This window comes from Salvia splendens, chromosome 2, assembly GCF_004379255.2.
Source record: "Salvia splendens isolate huo1 chromosome 2, SspV2, whole genome shotgun sequence".
NCBI classification, from domain to species: Eukaryota; Viridiplantae; Streptophyta; class Magnoliopsida; order Lamiales; family Lamiaceae; genus Salvia; species Salvia splendens.
In genome coordinates, this window is record NC_056033.1 from 42,560,613 (window position 1) to 42,584,601 (window position 23,989).

The following is a 23,989-nucleotide window of genomic DNA, read 5'->3' on the forward strand; positions in this document are numbered from 1 at the left end:
ATTAGATATGGAGGTGTATAGACAAGGTTGATACGAATGACTATATTGCCTTAAAACACATACGACATCTTCATTTTCTATATTAGGTTTAATCTATTAAAATATGGGCTTCCACTTATAAGTATTTGGATTTTATGATGGATATGATTGACCAATAGTAATAGTATTATTATATGACAATTGTTCCTTTCAATACTAGTAGTAACATTTTTTATATGTTAGTTTTAGTTTGGGGTTCATGCAACTGACATATTGTGATTGTGAATAATAATACGAGTTTTAATGTAGAATTTTTAAAATAAGAGAGAAGGAAAAAAAAGTAAGAGAGAAGTAATGTTAATGAAATGTGGAGTCTATATTATTAGTAAGAGAGAAGAAAAAAAAGGAAGTGGTAAGTTGTTGAAACTTTCATTTTCTAAATGTGCTATATTTTTTATGGACAACTAAAAACGATAAATGTGATCTAATTTTTTTTTAAAACGGAGGGAGTAGAAAAATATGAACTTCAAAACAGGTCACATGGGGCAGTTGATATGAACCATGAACTTACAAATGGGCCCACAGCCCACGAATTGATTAAGAACTATACATCTACATCCTTTTCTGTTTCCGACAAACCATAGTTTTCATCTTCTTCATTTAATTTGTTCCTTTGTTGAAATATGTTTTTTGACACCTCATTGTCTGCGTAATTAATGTCATCATTACGACAAACATCACCATATTTTTTTCAAAATATTGCAATTTATAGGATACATTATTTCAGTAATTTGCACAAAATATAGCTAAGAGCAAAACGAAGCGGGGGTGACCCAAAACAAATTCGTGCGAACTTAATTCAAAGCTTATAATATCAAACTCTCGGTGTGGGATGAGTTTGTACTCGACAATAGAAAAGTTCAAGGGTATATGTGTTGGGTTACAAACCGATCCCACATCGGATGAGGGAGGGAAGTTGGAAGGTGTATATAATTCCTGTCCAACCCCAATTAGTTTGAGGCCTTTTGGGAGTGATCCAAAAACAAATCCGTGCGGGCTTGACCAAAAGCGGACAATATCAAACTAATGTTGCAGTCGACGATCCTAACAAGTGGTATCAGAGCCCAGGTGGCTATGGGTTGTGCCTGGATGAGCCCCGGTTAGGGTCGGGCGCTGAAGGACTCGGGTTAGAGTCTGGCCAAGGATGACCCAGGGGCCAGGGCTGGAACGACCCATATTCGTATCAACTGCGTTCCCGATGTGGTCTCGGTTTGAGGGGAGGTTTGTTGGGTTACAAACCTATCCCACATCGGATGAGTAGGGGAAGTTGGAAGGTGTATATAATTTCTGTCCAACCCTAATTAGTTTGAGGCCTTTTGGGAGTGACCCAAAAACAAATCCGTGCGGGCTTGACCCAAAGCGGACAATATCAAACTAATGTTGCAGTCGACGATCCTAACAAGTGGTATCAGAGCCCAGGTGGCTATGGGTTGTGCCTGGATGAGCCCCGGTTAGGGTCGGGCCCTGAAGGACTCAAAGTTAGAGTCGGGCCCAGGATGACCCAGGGGCCAGGGCTTGAACGACCCATGTTCGTGTCGACTGCGTTCCCGATGTGGTCTCGGTTTGAGGGGAGGTTTGTTGGGTTACAAACCTATCCCACATCGGATGAGTAGGGGAAGTTGGAAGGTGTATATAATTCATGTCCAACCCTAATTAGTTTGAGGCCTTTTGGGAGTGACCCAAAAACAAATCCGTGCGGGCTTGACCCAAAGCGGACAATATCAAACTAATGTTGCAGTCGACGATCCTAACAAGCCAAGTATCTTCACAAGTTGCAGGATTTTCATCTCCACTAGGTGTCGGATGTAATGATATTTCAACTCCACATGCTTTGTCATAGAATGAAACGCTGGATTCTTCGCCAAGAAAATAGCACTCTGACTATCAATGTAGAGTATGCTACTCTTGTTCTCCTTCCCAAGTTCATCTAAGAAACTCTGCAACCACACCATCTCCTTGCTTGCCTCTGTCGCAGCTACATATTCAGCCTCCGTACTAGACAAAGCAGCAGTCTTCTGCAACTTAGAAGTCCATGAAATAGCAGTACCACCATAAGTAAATACATACCCGATTGTTGGGAAATAAACACAGGCAATCACGAATATGAAAGAGAAATGAACACAAGAAGTTGTTTACCCAGTTCGATACAATGTGTATCTACGTCTGGGGGCGATGCCAAGCCAGGGATTTCACTATATAATTCCTGTCCAACCCCAATTAGTTTGAGGCCTTTTGGGAGTGACCCAAAAACAAATCCGTGCGGGCTTGACCCAAAGCGGACAATATCAAACTAATGTTGCAGTTGACGATCCTAACAATATGATTTGTATTTCAAAGCGAACACCAACTACAAGCAGTACCCAAACAGTCGTCGAAAAATTCAAAGCTCCAAGATTTGATTTTCAAAGCGTACACCAAAGACATGTCTTAGATGAACGAGACAACTTCCTTCTCTCTTAAATAATAGAAAGTATTTGCAATATTTAAAATTTTAATTTTATACATTTTTTATTAGAATTATGTATTTTAAAAAAATTATTCAATCTTTTATATTAATTTAATTGAAATATATTTCATCTATTCTAAAAAAGGTTACACTTTTGTCGTCCTAAAAGTTAGTCAATTTATGTTTTTTAGTAATTCTTTTTTTCCTAACGAGACGTACTCATTCTCAACTAACAAATATTATTCTTTTATTATACTCCTCTTGTCTTAATTAAGTTGAGACAAAATTTTTAGACATAAAGATTAAGAAATTATGTTGAAAAGTAGGAGAGATGAATAAAATAGAAAAGATAAAAAGATAGTAAAATAGATGTTGGAATAAAGTAAAATTGATTGGATGTTTTGTTTTTTATTAAAAAAGGAAATGACTCAACTTAGTTGGGACATCCCAAAGAGGGATACAACTCAACTTAGTTGGAACGGATGGAGTACTAATTTTATATTAAAATTTGTGTTATTTTTAAAATTTTTATTTTTATCATAGGGAAGGATTATATATACAAATATAAATTACACTTTTTAAAATAAAAAGAAATAAAGATAATAATGATAGAATTGTGGACGCTAATATTGGACACATTTTGTAATTCATTGACAGGAATATTGGGCTAGCGTGACTAGGACGGCTGACTCGGGCTGTAGGCCCAATAGGCCCACTCCACGTGCTAACCTATGCCCCTATGTAGCATTAAAGTGTAGCACTCAAACCTTATCCCTTATCTTTATTTCATGTCTCCAATACTATCATCATTCATTTCATCTCCTTTTCTAAATAATCACCATTAATATTTCCATTTATGCTAGCTACTTCACACATGTATTTTAGCTTTACAAATGTGGATACTTTTTGACAAACGTGTCGGTGCACCTAAATCTATTTCTTTTTCTTTTTATATTTTATTAAAAGAAAAATATTCTACACTACCAATCATACTAACTTTTAGTCCCTCCGTTCTATAGTAATGAAGACGTTTCTTTTCGGCACGGAGATTAAGAAAATTGTGTTAGGTGAGGTAAGTAAAGGAAGAATAAAGTAGAAAATGAAAAAAGGTAGAGAGATGAAGAGGGAATAAAGTAGGAGGAAGTAAAGTAGGTGTGAAGAAATGTGTTGATTTTTACTGAAAAGGAAAATGACTCTATTACTATGAAACGTATCAAAATGGCAAAATGACTATATTACTATAAAACGGAGGGAGTATTATATTTATGATAAATCTCATAACTTTCAAAATCTGCATGTTTAAGTCATAACTTTATGAATCGAAGCTGCAAACCCCAAATAGAGAAGGGCATAAAGCCCTAAAAATTAAGATGCAAATTAAAAAAAAAAAAGTAAAAAAATTGGTTAAATTAGTGAAGACAGTAGCATTTCAAGTCTACATGAACTGTATATTGTGCATGTCAAAAAATCCAACTTCCACATCTTCACAAAGACCATAAAATATTAGTCTTATGGAGAATTGTGAATTTTAAGAAAGTTGATATGGTCCACTACAAATTAGAAAAAAATTCATCAAATAAATGCATACTTTAGTATATTTTTAAATGAATTATACTCTTTGGCCCAAATCTAGTCTTCCATTATAATTATTCACTAGCAGTGGTTTACTAGAATAATAGACATGAAGATGTTACAATATAAACCAAAGAAGTGAAAAAACAAAAAGTAAACAAATACAACACAGATTGTATGTTGATAAATACACATCTCTATAGCTAGTTTGCTGCATCACTGAGTTTATAATTCAACTCATATCTCAACTTTCTCCCAAGGCTTTCTTTACATCACCCTGCAACCATAAATGCCAATTAGCATCACAGAGATAGAGGGGGAGGGACGAGGCCCGAGGGAGGAGGGAGGACCTCGATTGCCAATGGTGTCGTGGACGTTGCATAGCGCTTGATTACATTCCCGTCTCTGTCAACTAAAAACTTAGTGAAGTTCCATTTGATTTGGGAACCGAACCAGCCGCCTTTGCTTGCTTTAAGGAACTTATAAACCGGTGCTGCATTCGGCCCATTCACTTTTACCTGATAGTAGAGTAGAGCATCAAACAGTTGAACACGGAAAAAAACTAGGGAACGGCATTGCATTAGCCACAAATAGCTTCAACCTACCTAGGCAGAAGAGCATTTCACCTAAAACATCATCGCAAAGCAAGGAAGCCGGAAACTAGTTATGAACATGTTTTGTGATTACCATTTCAATAATTCAACAATGAATTATCAATTTGTTGCAATTCAAGGCATGCTCACTAAACTCCTTTGATGTAGTAAAGCAAAAACAAGTGAAGTTTACCCGTTGGGACTTGGGAAGTCATGTTTTTAGATTACCAATGTAAGAATAAACGAGTCGAATATAATTTAAAATCCATTAACAAAAATAAGTAGATATATAGAGCAATGACCAGCTCGAAAAGAAGCACTCCATTAATAAGTTATTACACTTTTAATAACTATAGCAAGACGTGAATACACGTTTTCACGACTCTCAGTGTCATCAGCTCATGTGAGATAACAGCTGGGTGTCAAGCAAGATGCAGAAGTATATGATATTTTGGACTATTTACAATAGCATTAAGACAGACGACATCACATTTTCCCAAATAAAGCGATCCACAGAAAAAAAATCCGAAAACAAGTTACTTTATTTTTTGATTCATTAATTAACCATTAGGCTTATGTTGGTAACAGCTTCAAATCAGTATAGCTTCAAGACGCATATACTTTTATCCCGGACCAAAAATGAAAACGCAGTCGAGATACTTTATAAGGTCAGACCCTTAAAACTGCTAACAACATTGGTACAAACCACTTTTATGAAGGTAAGGAAACTACTAATTCATTAAAAAGTTGACAGATTCTTTTAGTTTCGGATTTGAATCTTCGCATCAATGAAAGATATTCTTTTTCTGGCACTACACTGAACGAGCTATACCTTAAGAAATCATGTCAAACTAACAAGAAAATCATCATGAACATCGATCACAAAAATTCTTCACGTTTCATGTTTTTTATTCTGAATTTTCCAATTTTGACAAAGCAATCTCCTAAATCTGTCCATAATCATCAATCAAGACCTTCCCAAACACTTGAATTACTAAGACAAGGCGAACACAACCATATGAAGTCCAGTTACCTTCTGGAAAATGGGATACTCGGCCTTGAATCTCGAGCAAGCAAACTGTTCTGCATCTTCACTTGTTCCTGGCTCTTGATACAAGAACTGGTTGCAAGGGAAGGCCAATATCTCAAAACCTGATTCGCAGCATCAAATCATAAACTAAGCAATCTATCACAAATTTCTCTCAACATAGATGTCTCAAACTCATTCTAATTTCTACAAAGTATTAATATTATTATTCTCAAACCCTAAACATAGATAAAGAAATATGCTAATCAGGTTCATATAAAAGTATGCAACATTACCACCAAAAACAGAGCAAATAAGAAAAAAACAAACCTTTATCCTTGTATTTGGAGTATAGCTCGGTCAATTGGGTGTAATTCGAATTCGTGAACCCACTGTTTTAACCAATCAAATAGAGATATAAAACATAAATTAGAACAAACCCATTAAAAATATTGAATTTTTTTTCTTCAAAAAAACAAATTAAGGAATCTACTCACCATTTTGAAGCGACATTAACAACAAGCAAGACTTTCCCTTTATAGCTACTGAGGTTCACATCATTGCCCTTGCTGTCCTGCTCAAAACCAATCAAAATTGAATCTTTACACACAATTGACAAGCAAGAAATGGTTTTTCTCAGACAAAACCCCAAAAAGAGGATTAAAAATCGAACCTTTACTGTAAATTCGTGTATGGATTTTTCTGGGACTGAAGAAGATGCGCCCATCTCTCTCTCTCAACAGATGATAGATGTGTGAATGCAAATTTAAAGATTGAAAATTTTGTGAAGCTGATGTGAATGGGATTAGAGTGATCACATGAATTGGGTAAATGGGATTATCTTTCATCATTATACAGCTGTTTTTCTATTCAATGTTTCCGAGCGGGGTCACATTTTTGCCAGACCATTGGCAAAACTGTCAATGCTGTATGCTTATTTATTTTTCAACAACTATTTCGAATAAGTATTTAATTATAGTTATATACACCCTTCATTTTCTATAATTAATTTGCACTCGGACTCATTTTTTATCATCCCTAATTAATTGACTGATTCTCGTTGGAAAGCTCTCTTATCTTATGGAGTATTTTTATTCTCTATTATTGTAATAATACTTTATTATCTACACAATAATTTATTAAATACTACTCTATAGTAATAATACTTTATTATCTACACAATAATTTATTAAATACTACTCTATAGTAATAATACTTTATTATCTACACAATAATTTATTAAATACTCCATTTTTTTTCTTAGTTGATATTTGATAGTATTTCCAAAAGAACTGTCTTAATTCATCCGAGATAGAAGAAGTGGCAGAAAATTAGTGCCCTCGGATAGAAGAATATTAAAAATTGTTTCGTAAAATTAGTCATGCCCAATGTTAAAATTAGAAAATACTAGTGTTTAACGATTGATACATATATGACGACGAAGTACGTCATAATTGGTAAAACGCCTCATTTCCATTCAATAAGTGGAGTTTTAAATTACCTTAGAATCATCAATGTGTATGGGATGGATATAAATTTTAGATAAAAAAAAAAGAAAGAAAGAAGAACGTATACGGTATACATGAACGAAATAATCATGATTCATGACCAAGTAGAACAAGATAACTTAGATAGTTTGACAAAATAAGAGGATAACTTAGATAGTTTGACAAAATAAGAGGATAACTTAGATAGTTTGAAATAATCATTACTAAGTAGAACAAAATAACAGGATGGTTGATTATAACTATATTAACTATGAAATAATTATTAATCAAGAAATCATTATTAATAATGTAAAAAAGGCCTTAGTTTCAAAGTTCTAACTATTTGATTAGCGTGTGAATAACTGAAATAGCGTAGAAAAGCATAACCACTCCGCTAAAGAAGATTTTAAATTCCCATTTCATTCCAAAAGCAAAAAAAAAATGTTCTTTGTAATCGAAGGAATACAGAATAAAAAAAATAGAACTCCATACTACTAGAATGGATTAGACCTTATTTAAAGGCTTTTTAGAGCACTGATTAAAGAAATAAAAAATGACTAAGTAATCTACTTTAGTGCCAGTCTTAATCACACTAACCCACTCAAGAGCATAAGAATTCAGACAAATCAACTTGAAATTATATACTGACTGACATATCAATAGCATCAGACATTTTTACAAAGAGAAATTACAGTTGATGACAATTCAATGTTAATTTCAAATCCTAAAAAAATGCAAACACTGTCAAAATTTGTAAACACTGTCAGCCCCTGAATGCATATATACAATTGAATGAAATCTCATGCTCTTTTTCTTCCTTGCTCACAGTATTAAGGCAAGTCGAGCCACGGCTTCGAAACATATCCAACCTAACAAAGAGATGACATAATAAGCGAAAAGACGAATAACGAGACTGACTAAAACAGCTTCTCAACCAATAATACCAGTTCGAAGCAGCTGTCACAGAAATATTATCTTGGTCTCCAGAAAGGACCTAAAACACAAACGCGGTAACTAAGGTAAGAGCGTAGTGTTCAGGTCGAACTTTCACAAAGTGCCAATTGTTATGCATGTCTAAAAAAGTTCGGTAAATATGCCATCTGGGGATAGATTCCATACCTCTATTTGCCACAGGAACAGGACCTTCGAAAGATGACCTGTTAAAATGCCTGTGGTTCATGGGTCGTGGAGGGAAATTCCATCTATTGTTGGGAAATGGTGGCTCACGAGGAGGACTGCTGTATTGCATGGGTAAACGATCATCTGGGTAGCATGGACCTAGGAGAGAAAGAAAGGATGTATTGAAAAGATAAATAAGGAGTGACAATAAGACTAGGCGCTAGCAGGGAAAAACGGACTTACCAGAGATTGACGGAAATGGAGGTCTCCAGCGCTCCCCAATATTGTCATGTGGTACAAATTTATTTCTGCCACGGACCTTATAGAAGTTCCCATTATCTACATCGCGTATGTGGTATCTATTGGAATGTGAAGATGGTGGAGTATTCCTTCGTGCTTGTATCCTTTGTCCATGGATATATGAAAACCGATTTGAAGGAGCAGGATGAGGAGGTCGCAAATGAAAACCCTTGTTGAGAGAATCAGTTTGTCGGTTGCTATAAGAAGCACGACTTGATACATGGGAGGTAGGCCGATCACCGTACGAATAAACACTATTAGAATCGGTCATCTGTCTATGCCTCTGGCCTTCAAGATCTTTATTTTCACGAACATAATGGCGCACAGCATCAGTAGCCGTTGGCTTGACTCTTGCCACAAAACTCAGATTTGATCTGTTGGCATGATAATCTCTCTTGTATTCCTGCAGATGCACAAATATCATATCGATGGTAAATAACTTCAGCACTTACTCATCCTACAAAGTAGCAGCAATTGTAGTTAAGCTAGGATAAAAAAAAACCTGACGACTAGAATAAGGCTTTGACTTGCAAGGTAAGTTAGAACTTGATAATGAAGCAGATGTAAGTGCCCCATCCTTAGGTTCCTGAGGGGTAAAAGGTGCTTCATAATGGTTATCAGATTGATGATTTGGTATCATCTCCTTAGGTTCCTGAGGGGTAAATGGTGCCACATAATGGTTATCAGATTGATGATTTGGTATCATCTGATCTGCTCCAGTAATATTACTGGTGGAAGCAATTTCGCCTTCACAACATGGAATCACATCCTCCATTTCAAGCTCGCCATCAACATCTTCCAAGATATGGATGCGCTTATCAACTGCTGGAACTGGAGTATTCTCTCCTTCACTATTTTTAGCATTATGCTCTGGAGTAACAGCTTCATAGCCCTCTCCATCGGAATCAGTTCCACCATCAATATCCCTAAGCATATGAGGCATACAGAAACCAGGAAGCTGAATGCTTGAATTGCTAAAGAAAAAGATGAAGCAGATTAGTAATAATCTGGAATTTTCTCATCATATTTAAAGACAACAGCCAATTTAAACACAAGATTAAACCTTCATTTTATAAGTAGGATTACAACATATGTTACATGTGTACATAATTCAATAGGTATTATATGAAATAAGGTTCATGATTTTCCCTCCATAACTAGTTATAATGGTGGAAAGGTATCCATCTTATACAACATAACGTAATCGTCTTTTACATACAGGTAATATATACACATACATATACAATCATTTTGTAGAGTGTGGTATAAGAGCTAATCACAAAATTGGAACATGTCTTCAGGTTTAATTCTGACTCGGGACAAAATTAAAGCCAATTACTAGAGGAAAATGGAACTTGAAACATGAAATGTAACCAATTAATACTAGATTCATAAACTTAGTATCTTAATAACGTATCGTTGTGGCTTTAGACCTAATAAAAATCCGATCAAAATGGAACTTCCAGAGACACCAATAACTGTTAAATTCGTAGATATAAACAAATTAAGGCTATACATACTGCAACCAAACCAGCTCATCTACCATATTTAACTGCGGCAAGAATCTAAAACAGTTTGATCATATAAAACCACTTTAATATGTTCAAGATATAGGCTATATATACTGCAACCAAACCAACTTACCTTCCATACTCATCCACACCCTCCAGTTCTCTTATAGGATCATCAAAAGCCCTTTCATTTCTCAAGGGTCGATGAGAGCCAACAAGAGGATATGAACCCGTACCACAAATGACATCAAGCTCACGGATATGGTGGTGGATTATTGATTCAGGAAGGATCTTTCGTTGCTGCCACACTCTCAAAACCTACCAATAAACAGAGTAAAGGGGAGTGTTACAGAATAGTTTTCTCAAGTAAAGAATCATGATAAGAAGGTCAATCGGTCCACTAACTTTCAAACACTGTCGATGATTTTCACAAGAGCTATGACCAGGAGCAGCAGCTAACAATAATCGGGGTAGAAGTGCCTGGATTGCAGAGGGAAAAACACCACCATCACCTGAAGAGCAATAAGATTCGGTATAAATATCTTGCATGATACTATAACCACAAATGAGGTACATAGAAGGTTACACAATTTGCAAACATACTGCAAGGAGAAAACTAAAATAACTTACCCTTGATGCCTCGGGAGCACTGCGTAATAGAATCAACAAGTAAAAACAAGTCAACCTTTTTCCGCAAAGTTGACTCCCTTTCCAAATTTGAGGCAAGTATTTCCACCACCTAGATCACCAAAAGGAAAAGTTATCACAAAATTGCCACTGGAGGTGCCCTCTATAACATCCAATAACAGCATTTATCTCCAAGCAAACCATTTCACAAACATGTTTTGTTATATCAGGTCATACAGCAGACCAATAACAGAATCGGGACATAGGGATAATCAAAGTACCTACCACGGAATGCATAACATCGCAAATTTGGTTGCTCACAAACAAGTAAAAGACTCGAGGTTAACATAAATAGTTGAAGAACTTAACTTAAAAATCCTACAGGTGCTATTAATACTGCAAATTATTCACACTAAAGCACATCTTAGAAAAATTTGGGGCCAGAAAAGGCTCTGCACTATAAGAGAAATCTACCTTTGTTGCAAAACCAAGTTTTGCACAGTCAATTGCTATCCGTGTAGCTCGGCCTATGCTCTCTTTGGTTCTTGTCAATGATCTAATGATTGCTTGAAAGGACGACAAAGATTCCCCTTTGCTGGTACATTTTCCAGCAAGTTTAGTCTTTTCCAGATGCAACGGGGCATCTGTACTGGAAGAGCTATAATGCTCATTATTATTGTCTAACGAACCTAAGTTGCATCCGGAAGAACTTGGAGGAGATGCTTTTGCACCATCTGCCCCATCAGTCAATGATGAGGTAGACTGAGCGATTGAAACAGTTCTATCTTCTATATGGTCATAGGATGTTGAAGCGGAATGTAGTATAGAATGACGATGACTACTATTCAGAACCTTCGTAGGAGTATCATCTGAGAGCACAACACTTGAGCCCAAAGATGCTGAACATGCTTCTTCCAGAAACTCAGTCCTAAAAATACAAATATGAAATACCAAACATTACAAAGCTAGTTATATCAAGAAACCAAAAACCCTGGACAGGGATAGCAAAAGTTTACCGCTTACTGTCGTGGTTTGTCTTATTTGTTTCATCACCTTTACCATCTGCACTATCAAGCAGGACACGGGTGTCACCATTAGGTGAACAACCGGCACTTCCTTCCAAATAGTTAGAATCTGAGTTCATCTGCAAAATATCAGGATCAGATGTCTCAGCAACTTCTTTCAAGTCTGAGCATAGAGTCTTGGAGTGATCGGCAAAAGACATTGTCGTACCGACTGTGTTGCAGTTCAGATGAGTGGACTGCTCACTAACATCAACAGAATCTTGTTTAACATGATGCTCAGCATCAGGTTCTACAGGAAGATCATTTAACATGTACAACTTTACTCGTTTACTGTCAGCACCTTCCACACATTCAACTGATCTTCTGTACCTTACAGGATCTGAGCTATCAATACCACAAGTTTTAGTTTCTGGATCACTTTTTGGGGTTTCTGCCTCCGACTTTATACGGAACTCAGAAGCATTCACTAGAGAGTCAACATTTCTTAGGTTCTCAGTCGATTCCGATTCCAATTCAACCTTAGCTCTCTTTCCCATTGACAGTTCAGAGCTTTCCAAAAAGGGAGCATTTATTTGAATATTTGGAGCTGCTGAGCAATCTGAAGATCGTGCAGAATCTTCAGCAACATTAGCAGACATAGCCTCCAAGGCACGATGAAGGCGTTTAGATGGAGGTAAAGCAGCTTCCCCATCCACATAATTCTTTCTAGTACCAGAAAAGATAGGCTTCACAAGACTTGCATGCGATAGAAATGAAAAGGTTGGACCATCTCCAACGGATTCCTTGTCAGCACCGTCTACCTGGAGACTTGGATGCTCAGAGGACTCTGTAACAAGACTGCCAGGAGCTTCAGACATTTTTTCTTCTTTAATTACTAACGTGACTTCTTCCTCCGCTGGTGGTGATAGAATCCCCATACGAACTCTGGCTCTCTTTACTAGAGGCAAGTGTTGATCTCCATCATCCTTAGCATACTTTTGGGCTGTTTTCTCACTAAAAGTGAGGGAAACACAATCATTTCTCAGCATTCCTGCATCGGAAGCTACTACATCAGGTTTAGCTGCCTCAACAGTATCATTATTGTGTCTTTTTCTGTTTAGTTTCCTTCTTTTCTTAAAGATAATATTGCTACTTTGAAAGTCAAGGCTATTGCTTAACTCACTGTTCCCCTCAGTATTTTCAGTGAAGGGCTGCTCCAATCCCACTGGCTTACAACCAGAGTCATCATTGTTACTAAGGGTGTCAGAGTCCACAGTCATAATTCCAGAATCACTCTCTTCAATGCTATCACTTGATACAAAAGCAACTGAGCCAACATCCTCACCAACAGAATCATCAGTTGACTTCACAATCCTCTTACTTCTTCTGAAAGATCTATCATCTGATGCATTTGCACCTGAGCATCTAGAGCTCCTAGTGTTGATGGTAGAAGGTATCAAGGTACTTTGGGGTTTATTAGCAGCTACCCTTGATGAACTTCTCAACACGGGGACAAATTTCCTTCTCCTTGCACCACTTTTCCTAGCAACATCGGATTGATCCCTTGCCAAATAAGTTGCAGATATAGGTTTTTCTGTAGACACCCTTTTAGAAGGTATCTCGTCCAATTGCATGTCCTCATCCTGCAAAGCATCTTCAGCAGCTGCAGCTAAAGCAGCTTCAGTTAAAGAATTCAGATCATGAGTGGTCCCAGTAGAAAGTTGTTTAACTGTAGCTACTACTGCATCATCTTTCACACATTCAGTCAAAGGCCCATCTCTGTTCTCATTGGCTATATTAGTTCCATCTGTATCATTAGTCTTGGAGACTTTATCTTGTTTCTTCAATTTCTCAAAGCAATTTATTATCTCGTTCACTGCTCGGACAAAATCCGTGCCTTTCCCGTGGCGTCTTCCTACTAGAGATGCCTTCTTCTCTTCTGTGAATTCTTCTACATCAGCATGATTACAGAAAGCACTGCACAAGACCCATTTCAGAAAGAAAAAAAGGTTCGTAAACAGTAACATAGGCCATGATTATAATATAATCATAAATAACCATAATCTCAGCCATCTGCATGCACTTCTAATGTAGCATTAAACACAAATGAAAACGAAGTGTGATTCCATTTAATGGCCACCATTCAAAATTGGATATCATTTATATATTTGCGCACACACACAAATGTGTATATATACAAGTAATTTATATTTTAATCTAGTTCAAGGAATGTGATACCTACATTAATGGAAAACAAATGACTAGACTCGTCAGAATTATGTTTGCTCAATCAGCAAAACACTCTTTAAACAATAAAAATTAACTTCCCAATTGACTAATGCATGTCTATACTAACACGATTTCAAGGTTTCGACATTATCCGTGCAAAGGTTATGCATTATAAACCATTAGTATTGTAAGTACACCAATGTCGATGCATGTATCTGTAACAGAGATAGTAAACATGCAGTTAAAGAATGAGGGCGGCACTAAAAGGTGATGTGCTAAATTAATATCAACAAGGATACACAAAGCTAAGCAATTTACAAGCGTACTGTGGGAACTTGATGAATAGGAATCCAAATAAAGAAGCTCACTGAGTGATTCTAACTCATTCTATTAAATATAGTTTTATCAGTATAGGAATTTCATAAGTCAATGTAAAGGGAAACTGATGAACAAGGGCGAAATTTAGAGATTAAAAAGCAATATAACCTGAGAAAGCAAATAACTCACATTTGTTCAGTACCAAAAAAATGTACTACTACTTTCTTCGAGTCAGCAGTGTAACCCCACTGTTCTGGCTCACTCACCTGCCATGGAAAATTTGGGAGAAACACACAGTCAGCACTGTTTTAAAACTTTCAATAGCTCCCCTGGAAAAAAAATTGGGAAATTTTCACCAAAAAATTTGTCTAAGCCATGAATGTTCAGATCAAAAAACCAAATCATAAAAGAAAAAATTATTTGTGGAGAATCGAATTGTTAAAATATGTGAATCATGTGAGATGTCCATCCAAAGCATGCTCCGTAAAACAATAGGATCCTAATCCTACTATAAACAAAATTCCCTATATAGTAAATCACCAAAGCCACCTATACTATCTAATAAGAGAAAATTGGTGCGAATGAGTTTGGTAAGTTCATTAAGAGAAGTTATTATATTGGAAAGATGTATAAAGGTTATACGATTTGTGCTCAGGCTAGCAAACCTTCATGCATTCTCAAAACCCACAAAACTCTGAACCATATAGGATAGAAAACTATGATCTAACTGATAGTTACATTCCTTTCTCCAAGTTTGAAAGAAGAAATATATAAGATATATGAATCATGGCATGGTAAAATCAATGGGGTGCATTCGATACGCCAAACTCATTTATACCTCTAATGGGGCCTAAAGGTGAACGAACAAGGGTACCATGCACAAATATAATAAAAATATACAATAACCAAAATACTTTCTTCTATATCTTTTTTTTTAACACAAAATGAAACGTAAAATTAATACTAGCAATGGGAGATAATGAAACACAAAAATATAGGATAGATAATCTCATTTGGAACATTGGAGGTTAACAACGGAAGGCCCAGCAAACAACCCAAACACAAAGTGGTCCATTGATTTATAAGCTATTACGGTGAGTTGAGCTTAACAACATCACCCAAACATCATAGACCGTGCGGACTAAGTGCGGGGAGAGAGAAGACATCTCCCAATCTGCGTCGGTGGGACCCAAATCCGAAATCCTCCAGCGACGCGAGGCAGCGTCGGCCCCACTGACAGTGTGGTAAGACTGAGTAGCGCGGCGAGTGGCTGACGAGAACCCCGGGAGATGAGGGGCGGAAAAAGTCCAACGCTTCAGCCAGATCTCGCAAAAGCACACTGAGCACGGGTTGCTGGGGCTTCGCCGGAGACTTGGGGAGAAGATGGAAAGGGATTACCGACAGTTGGAGAGAAGAGAGAACTCTGCCCTTGCGGGGACGGGAGTGGTGCGCTACTTTCCGATGGCGGCGGTGGCTTGGGGGGCGACGGTGTGAGAGAATAAACCCGCCGCCCCCCTAACTGATTTGGAGAGGGATAAGCCTCCGCTTCTAGGGTTTCTAGAGATTGGAAGAGCGGCAGAGCGCACACTTTCTTCTATATCTTATACTATACATTTATTTGATCAATGTCAATAAATGTCATCATGATGCTTATATACAATTCTAAATGGGAAATTTTAAAAAAACGCCTGATAAAAATCTTTACTATGATGCTTATATATAACCAAGTCATATATGATAAACTTTTCTCATAACATACTAAACTACACCAAACTAAACTAACATCCCGATACGCCTTTGGTGGTATGGTCCCACAAATTCATGCCAAAAACCCGATCCTACCAGAATTCAAATACTACTGTTATACTCCAGTGCTGTCAACAACCAGGAAGCCACTTAATAGCTAGACAAATAGTAGACCAATCCAATCCCAAGAAGGTAAAAACTCACAGTAATCCAATCCAATCCAATCTTAACCTTCTTATATTCCTTAAAAACAACTTGCAAATACGTTTCTCAAGTGCTTTAGAGACAATGTTAGCTTACCAAAATCAACATTAAGTTCGACTGCAAACCTACTTCAAGGGGGCAAGAAAACAGATTCCAATCCAAAATTACAACTATCACACCAGATTCATAGATACCAAAAAACAACAAAAAAATTTCCGAAACTGTAACAAATACAACTAGCAATCACTACAGAGTACAGCCTCACTAAACATCCACCCCCCAAAACTAATTAAATCAATCAATAAAAAAGGAAAATTAAAGACATACCGCCGCCGGCCAAGCCGGAAATCCTTTGACTTTAGCAAGCACAAGATCGCCTACCTTCCACTCCCGCCGGGCGGCAGCTGCTGCCGCAGCTTTATTGGCACCTTTTCTCCGGCCCGGCGCCATTCAACTACTACTTCAACTAATTATCCCCGCACATTCAACAATCAAATCAAGTAACAACATAAAACCCTAGTATCCTGCTCTAATTTTCGCATGTAACGCCAATTATTTTTCCAAAAACGAAATTGAGTGCAAAATATGAACTTCCTCGCTCATATATAATTGAGTACAGTGAGCTGAACCCTAACCCCCTTCACATAGCGTGGGGTTGGGGTAGTAAGAGAATGGTGTTGGGTGAGTTTTTGTGGAAGGAAAGCTATGATAATTGGAGAAAATAGATATGAATGTGTTGGTTTCTTTTCGTGAAGGAGTTCGTGCTAACGTGCGCCGCTATAGATACTGCGTTACCATAAACGTACGGGACTTCGGCCCAAATCCATTTACATATAGGTCGAATTTTGGGGCCCATTACTGTTTCTATTTGTTGATCGGAAAAAATTAGTGTGGTGTGAACTAATGTGTATGTGTGTGTAAAGTTAACGTGGATATGAAAGATACTCAATTTAGTAGTACTCCCTACGTCCTATAATAGATGACACATATAGAAAATAGCACGAAATTTTAGAAAATATTGTTTTGTGTATTAGCTGGAGAAAGAAAATAATATATACATACAATATATAAAAAGGGAGTTTTGAAGATATTTATAATATTGCCATTTAATTTAAAAAATTATATTAAATTAAAAATGTATAATTAAAGAGTAGTGTGAACTATGAAAGCCTACCTGGAGTGAGTGGGAGGTTTTATAATGAAGGTGTGAACGTGGGGATCAGAATTAAGTTATTGAGATCATTTAGCATATTTTAAAAAAAGAAACTGTAAACTAAAATTAGTGGGACAGTTACAAATAAGTGGGTAGATTTTATGAGAAAGAAATATTTGTGTGTGCATTTGAAAAAAATCATTCGAGTTTCTGCTCCATCTAATTTGTTTTCTGGGGTACTTCTTTTACCAAATTAGGGGATATATCTCCGCCAAGAGGAGTTAAGGCCACCATGGAGATGCAAGCTGAAGCAGAGCTCAAGTTTTAGAATCTGAAGGTAAGAGTGTCCACTATAGTATAGGCGCGCCAGCCGCCCCGGCGGGGCTGTCTATAGTGGGCGGGACGTCAGCCCCGAAGCGGACAAAAAAAAGAGGGCGGAATGCCTTCCGCCGAGAAATGTGCGAGGACGCGCCGGTCGCCCGGCGGTGGGGCTATTGGAGTTGTCTGATCTTAAACAGGAGAAAGGCAGACAAATATTAATATCGCAGATGGAAAGAAAAACTCTGTAATCCTTTTCAATCTGAAGCTGCGAAGATGGACCAGCTCAACAGAGCTCTAGGTCAGTTATCACATTTGTATTTATTGTTTCATGCTGGTGATACAATTTCCAATGGTTAATTCATATTTTATGCCTTAAAAGTTCAAGTTGGGAGTAAGCTTGGTTGACCTTTTGTATTCCTTTAAAAGGATTTTAGCAGTTTGATACTTCAAGTTTTTATTTTTTTATCAAAAATTGGATTCCCCAATTATGCTTATCCCTTAAATTTTTGCTATACTAGGAGAAGCTATAGTGCTAGAGCACAAGCAAGTGCAGAAAGGATAGCTGTGGTATCAAAAACCCTAAAGGAACATGGTGGTGTTGAGGTGAATCTCTTTTCTTTATTGATTACTACTACTATTTATCTGTTTTTATTTATTTTTGTTTAGGGTGCTCTATAAGCACTACAAGTTTCAGACACTCACATACACACATCATCTGGATAGTAAAGTGTTGTGTAATGCACTGAGTATGCAGGCAGCAAGTTTAAGAGTTGCCAAGCAATATATTCCGGCCTTCAGTCAGCTTGCAAAGAAGGTAAAACTCAAAATATCTAGCTTAATGTCACCATTTTCTTTCTTTTTATTTTTAATAATTATAATTATTTTTCAATAGTAATGATTAGATTTTTAGTCCATCTATGTTACTTTATAGTTGATCCATGTTAAATAATTTCTGTTGAAATTATAATTAGCTACTTTTTTTATACATATCTATAAGTAGTCATATGAAAAGATTATTTTGTTGATAAATTTAATCTATAATTAAATTTGTCTTTAATTTTATTGAAAACTATATAAATTGTTAGGCAAAAGTAGTTATACATATTGATTATTGATTTTGTGCATTTCAAATTGATTTTGTTCCTTATTTTATTGTAGTTTTAGGTGAGGCGGACGGCTTTAAAGATGAGAAACGAGACATTTTACCTATGATTATCCATTGTGTTTAATTCTTTATAGTGGTAGATTTTTATCCTTATACCCCATGATTTAATGCTTAAACATTATATTATGTGATTTGTTTCAAATTTATTTTGTATAACTAAAATTGTTACTCATATTGTTCATTGTTAATATTGATTCTAATTTTATTTAATTAGTTTAAAATTTAAAATTAATATTTTAAAAATATATTAATCTATGCATAGCACAGGCGTGATACTAGTTTATATCAATGTGAAAGAGAGTTTTTTCTATAAAAAAAAATTTGATATCTTTTATGATAAAAATTAAAAGGGAAAGTATTAACATCTAGTAAGTTGGTAAGTACATGCAATCGAACGGAATATGAAGAAGACTCATCATGGTACTGGAAAGTTCATTCTAGGCATATTTTAATATCTTATACTTTAAGGTAACATGTAATATAAACAATAGCGCCGCCTTAAAACTCGGTATATACATCCAATTTGAATCCACAAAAATCGTAATATAACAAAACTTAACAGCGAAGAAAACGAAAAAGGATATATTCAAAGGAAGTGGGATTGGATTTCTAAATTTGTATATGCCGAGCAATATTTTGAATTTACAAATTGATAAACCGACAATAGTGAATGAGATGAGACGATTTTTAAATAATAATTGTAACAAGTCACTACGTATATACTTCCAATTTATACTCCATTCCCAAAAAAATTAAAACCCAAATATCTTTTTAATGTATCTAATGGGCTGTCAATAATAGTAGTATCTCTTTAAATAAAATTTCTCAAAAAAGAGATTACTTTAACATGGCCTATAGTAATATGCAATTCCCATTTGCCTTCAATGTTTATCTTTTTCCCCTGAATATAAATGTGATGACATAATATCGAAGGCATGAATTCATAATTCATACAAATACACTAAAAAAATGATTATAGCACACACCAAAACCTAATTCGATCTAAATCCAAGATTCTTATTTTGCTACCTCTTGCGAAACAATTGTATATATCATATTTTTAACAGTATCTGAGTAGTACATTATGCTATTGGGGTAGTACAAACAAAAGGTGTTGGTTTTTTGGTCATGACATTAAATAAGAACAGCAGTAGTATAAGACTAGCTACCTAACAATTTAAAATAATTAAGCACAAAAGGAAAGTGACAAATGGCAACAACATTAATATTAGTAGTAAAAGTTTGATATTCTATTTATGTGAAGAGGAAGGAGCAGCTGTCCACATTCCACCTGTCTTTCCCTAAAGAGAAAGGTTTTACATTCCACCTGTCTTTCCCTAAAGAGAAATGTCGTAGAGTAGTGATAAATGGCCATAATAGTTTGACATAAAAATAAAATAAAATATTAATAAAAAGAGTGATGCTAAATGGTCATATCATGGCCGGCCATAAAGAGTTAATTTAGTCCATTTATATATATAAAAAAATTAAAATTACCGATATAACCTTATATGCGTGTGAATGAACTCGTGAGTTGGTACTTATCTTTGAATTCCATTATGTAAAACACATTAATATCACGAATTACTGTATACGTTGAGCAACAATCAAGAAATGACAGTAGTAGTAAGTTGAGCAAAAACTACAAAAGAGCAGCAGTAATATGTTGAGCAACAAATAATGAAAATGATATAAAAATAAAATCAAGTACTATTAAACCAAAAAATTAAAAAAAAAATCAATTTTTTTTCTATTTAATCAATTTATGGCTGGCCATAATATGGCCGCATAGCTTTATTCTTAATTTTATTAGTAAAGGTTATTTTGTAAAGACACATAAACATTAAATAGGCTTATTAATTTATTATTTATTTGTTATGTTTATTGACTAAAATATCCTATTATAACCCGTCATAATATGGCCACATAGCATTTCTCTTTTCATTAACCACTTGGGCACATATTTTAATGCTTTATTTATTTAAATTTCCCTTTTCATTAACCACTCGACCTCCAAAAAATTAGATGATCATATCGAATATGGAATCCGATGAATCATATATAGACATTACTTATATTTAGTTAAATGATAGTATAGTGTATTTATATAATGTCGTTTGGTTAAAAAACATCCTCAATATTTACACGTAAGTGACCGTATTTTTATTGCATTGTGTTAATTGAAAACAAATTAATATCTCATGAATTTTTTGGCTAATTTCTGAAAGTGAAATAGAGTGAACTTGGTCATGTTTTTCAGATAATTTACACTTTTTCGTAGTATTCCATGCTTGGACAAACAGATTAACATTAAATCTTTCGTCCTAGTCAATTTTTTTTATCTATGAAATGTTGTATACAATATTTTTAGTATCTTAAATACAAGAAAAAGTAATATTTCCATTTTTAAAATGAATTTGTTGGATATGGGTATTAACTTAGTGGTAAAGTAAATAATACTCTGAAATTGAGTTTGAATCCATCTTAACAATTTATTTTATTTATTGTATCTACTTTAAGAATAATCAATCCTCTACCAAGATCCGACAGCACATAGTTGAAATATAATTTAATCCAAATCCAAATTAAGCAACGTAATTAGCCCCTAATCCGACACGTGTACCTTCCAAAGATATTTTCAATCCACGTGTCTATCGCTCACCCCTTACAAGGTGGACTTTTCCCATGTTCCTCTCTCCCTCATGCACCCACCACTAATATCCAACCGCGTGTATTACTGTCCAATACAAACCCACCACGTGCCCCATCACCCCTTTATAAATTCCTTTTCCACCGCCGCGGTAAAGTCGTTTGCGCCGGAGAGAGATGGGCGAGCAGGGGAGCTCGAGTCAGTTGATGCGACTCAGCGAGTCTTCCAACTCGGGCCTGGTCAACGAGCGAGTCCTGTTCCTGGTGTTCGAGCACGTGAAGTGGGACATCCGCACGCTCTGCTGCGTCGCGGCCGTGAGCTGGAAGCTCCGCGCGCTGGCCAAGCGCCTCTTGTGGCGCGAGCTCTGCATCTCCCGCGCGCCGCGCATGATCGCGGCGCTCACGGAGGGCGCCACCAACAGCCGCATCATCGGCGGCTGGCCCGCTCTCGCCAAGCTCCTCTTCTTCTGCGGCGGGTGCGATCTCGCATCCGCGAGGCAGTTCCGCCTGGGCCGCCCCCTCCGCGGCCACTTCGCGGGGGAGTCGCGGTTCTCGAAGACGTCGGGGCGGAGCTTCCTCGCGAGGAGCTGCCGCGGCGACGTCCTCTACGTGAGCGACCCGGGCGAGCACGCGGCCGCGGAGGAAGGGTGCCACGACGTCGTGGGGATATACAGAGGGGTGTTTCGGTCATTTTTCAAGTCGAGGACGCGGGAGCGGCTGATCGCGAGGCAGATCGGGTTCGTGGAGGGGGTGCGGTGCCCGTACTGCGCGGCGAGGGTGTGGAGCATGACGGCGGCGCCGCTCATCCCGCAGAGGACCGCCGCGAGGAAGCTCGGATCGAGCGGCGACGGGGCGGTGGAGTACTACGTGTGCCTCAACGGGCACCTCCACGGGCTCTGCTGGCTGGTGCACCTCTCCTCCTCCGACGGCGGAGATGAGGAGGAGGAAGATGAAGACGATGACGGCAGTTTCTGCAGCGGCGATGAAGACGGCGGCGATCGGAATTGCATCAATTCAGCCAACAACGGTGATAATAATTGATGCAATTACATAATTAATTGGTGCACCTCTCCCCCGACGGCAGTTTCTGCAGCGGAGATGAAGACGGCGGTGATCGGAATTACGTCGGTCGAGCTAACAACGGTAATAATTGACGCAACTAATACGTATTTAATCGGGATTAGTAGAATATTAAACCGGAAATGCAAAATTTTATTAAGTAGATTAGTTTAATTAGTTAATGTCCATTGGCATCGGTGTGGGGATATATTTTGTAGGATTAAAAATTACTACTATGAGTTTGGAAATTTCTAGTTCTAAATTTCTAATTAGTAGGAGTAGAATGAATTTCGATATTTTTATTTTGTTACCGAGAAATTTTATAGTAGTAGCTTTATTCGGTTTGTCGTTTCCTGATAATTTTTACCTTTTGTGTATGCGTTGCATGTGTTGCATGCATCAATTTGTGAAAAAAGTCAAATTATGTAATTTTAAAATTAATTTTATTATTGTTTTTTTTTAAATTTATTAGGACAAAACACTCTGATTTTTAATTATATTACGTTATTAACACAATATTACAACAAATTAGTAGCATATTTAAATTTAAATTATTTATTAAGTCTGTAATGGATCAAATTCATTGACAATATCCCTTGCATAGTTTTTTCGATGTTATATTAAATATAATTTCATCCAAATTAGATTCTTGACTCTTCGGTCTCTTCGGAAAACTGAAATCATAATATTGATTTTTTTCCTATTTTTTAAAGTTATAATATAATCAGAATGTTATCAAAATTTATAATTTTTTATTCCAATTTTCACTTTTTCTGTACCGGATTTCTTTTTTCATGAGTGACATCTTAATACATGTTTACACTAATTAAGCTTATACTGAAATTTTAAATGAATATCAAATAAAAAAAATAGGAACACTTTCCCTAAAAGGAAGCTACAATAATTTTAATTCCAATTAATGTGACTATAGTTGAGATTTGTGAAGCTTACAAATTATGTCTGCCTTTACTTATTCTTTAAGCAAGGTCTCATCATGAATTGGCCGATGCTTCTTTTTTATGTATACATACGCATTAATCAAGAAATAAAATGAATATATATACTCCCAAGTGTTAAACTGTTGCACTTTTTTAGTTGTGAAAGTATCACAATTTCTGACAAATTACAATGTTGGTAAAGAATTAGTCAAATCTAATATAAATATATAATCATCTTTTGCTTAGGTATCATCAAAAGACTAATTAGTTAATATCAATGTGACTTATTTTATAATTTCCACACAACAGATTGTTTTGCACAACTATAGTGCACATTTCCATTTCCCTCTATTTGAAGATAAAAAAAGGTGTCGATAACATTTGAATTTAAGTACCTATCTCTAATATTCGCAATTTTAATTTCAAACAATATATTTCAATCGTTACTTTCAATCGTTATATTAACTAACAACTTTTTGTCC

At 36.3% G+C, this 23,989-nt stretch overlaps 3 protein-coding genes across 4 annotated transcripts; 1 reads left to right on the forward strand and 2 right to left on the reverse strand.

Moving 5' to 3' along the window:
* Positions 1-4,102: 4,102 nt before the first annotated feature.
* On the reverse strand, positions 4,103-6,598 carry LOC121792974 (probable glutathione peroxidase 4). Its single transcript, XM_042191133.1, has 6 exons — positions 6,351-6,598; positions 6,175-6,251; positions 6,008-6,069; positions 5,684-5,802; positions 4,408-4,575; positions 4,103-4,334 (listed from the first exon to the last, which is right to left on the reverse strand). Exons 1-6 carry the CDS (start codon positions 6,402-6,404, stop codon positions 4,302-4,304), a joined length of 513 nt encoding a protein of 170 aa, XP_042047067.1. The 5' UTR covers positions 6,405-6,598; the 3' UTR covers positions 4,103-4,301.
* Positions 6,599-7,780: 1,182 nt separating this feature from the next.
* LOC121792973 (protein HUA2-LIKE 3-like) lies at positions 7,781-16,971 on the reverse strand. Of its 2 annotated transcripts, none has more exons than XM_042191132.1 (12): positions 16,550-16,971; positions 14,462-14,538; positions 11,738-13,702; positions 11,196-11,649; positions 10,725-10,833; positions 10,500-10,606; positions 10,228-10,412; positions 9,086-9,509; positions 8,527-8,986; positions 8,284-8,442; positions 8,109-8,158; positions 7,781-8,033 (listed from the first exon to the last, which is right to left on the reverse strand). In XM_042191132.1, the coding sequence occupies exons 1-11, from the start codon at positions 16,670-16,672 to the stop codon at positions 8,136-8,138; spliced, it is 4,086 nt and encodes a 1,361-aa protein (XP_042047066.1). In that variant the 5' UTR covers positions 16,673-16,971; the 3' UTR covers positions 7,781-8,033; positions 8,109-8,135. The 2 variants fall into 2 exon arrangements, with proteins under 2 accessions (XP_042047066.1, XP_042047062.1); XM_042191128.1 differs by having other exon boundaries at positions 9,086-9,557.
* Positions 16,972-21,682: 4,711 nt separating this feature from the next.
* Positions 21,683-23,136, forward strand: LOC121770719 (EID1-like F-box protein 3). The gene has a single exon (XM_042167484.1). It carries the CDS (start codon positions 21,688-21,690, stop codon positions 22,549-22,551), a length of 864 nt encoding a protein of 287 aa, XP_042023418.1. The 5' UTR covers positions 21,683-21,687; the 3' UTR covers positions 22,552-23,136.
* Positions 23,137-23,989: the final 853 nt, after the last annotated feature.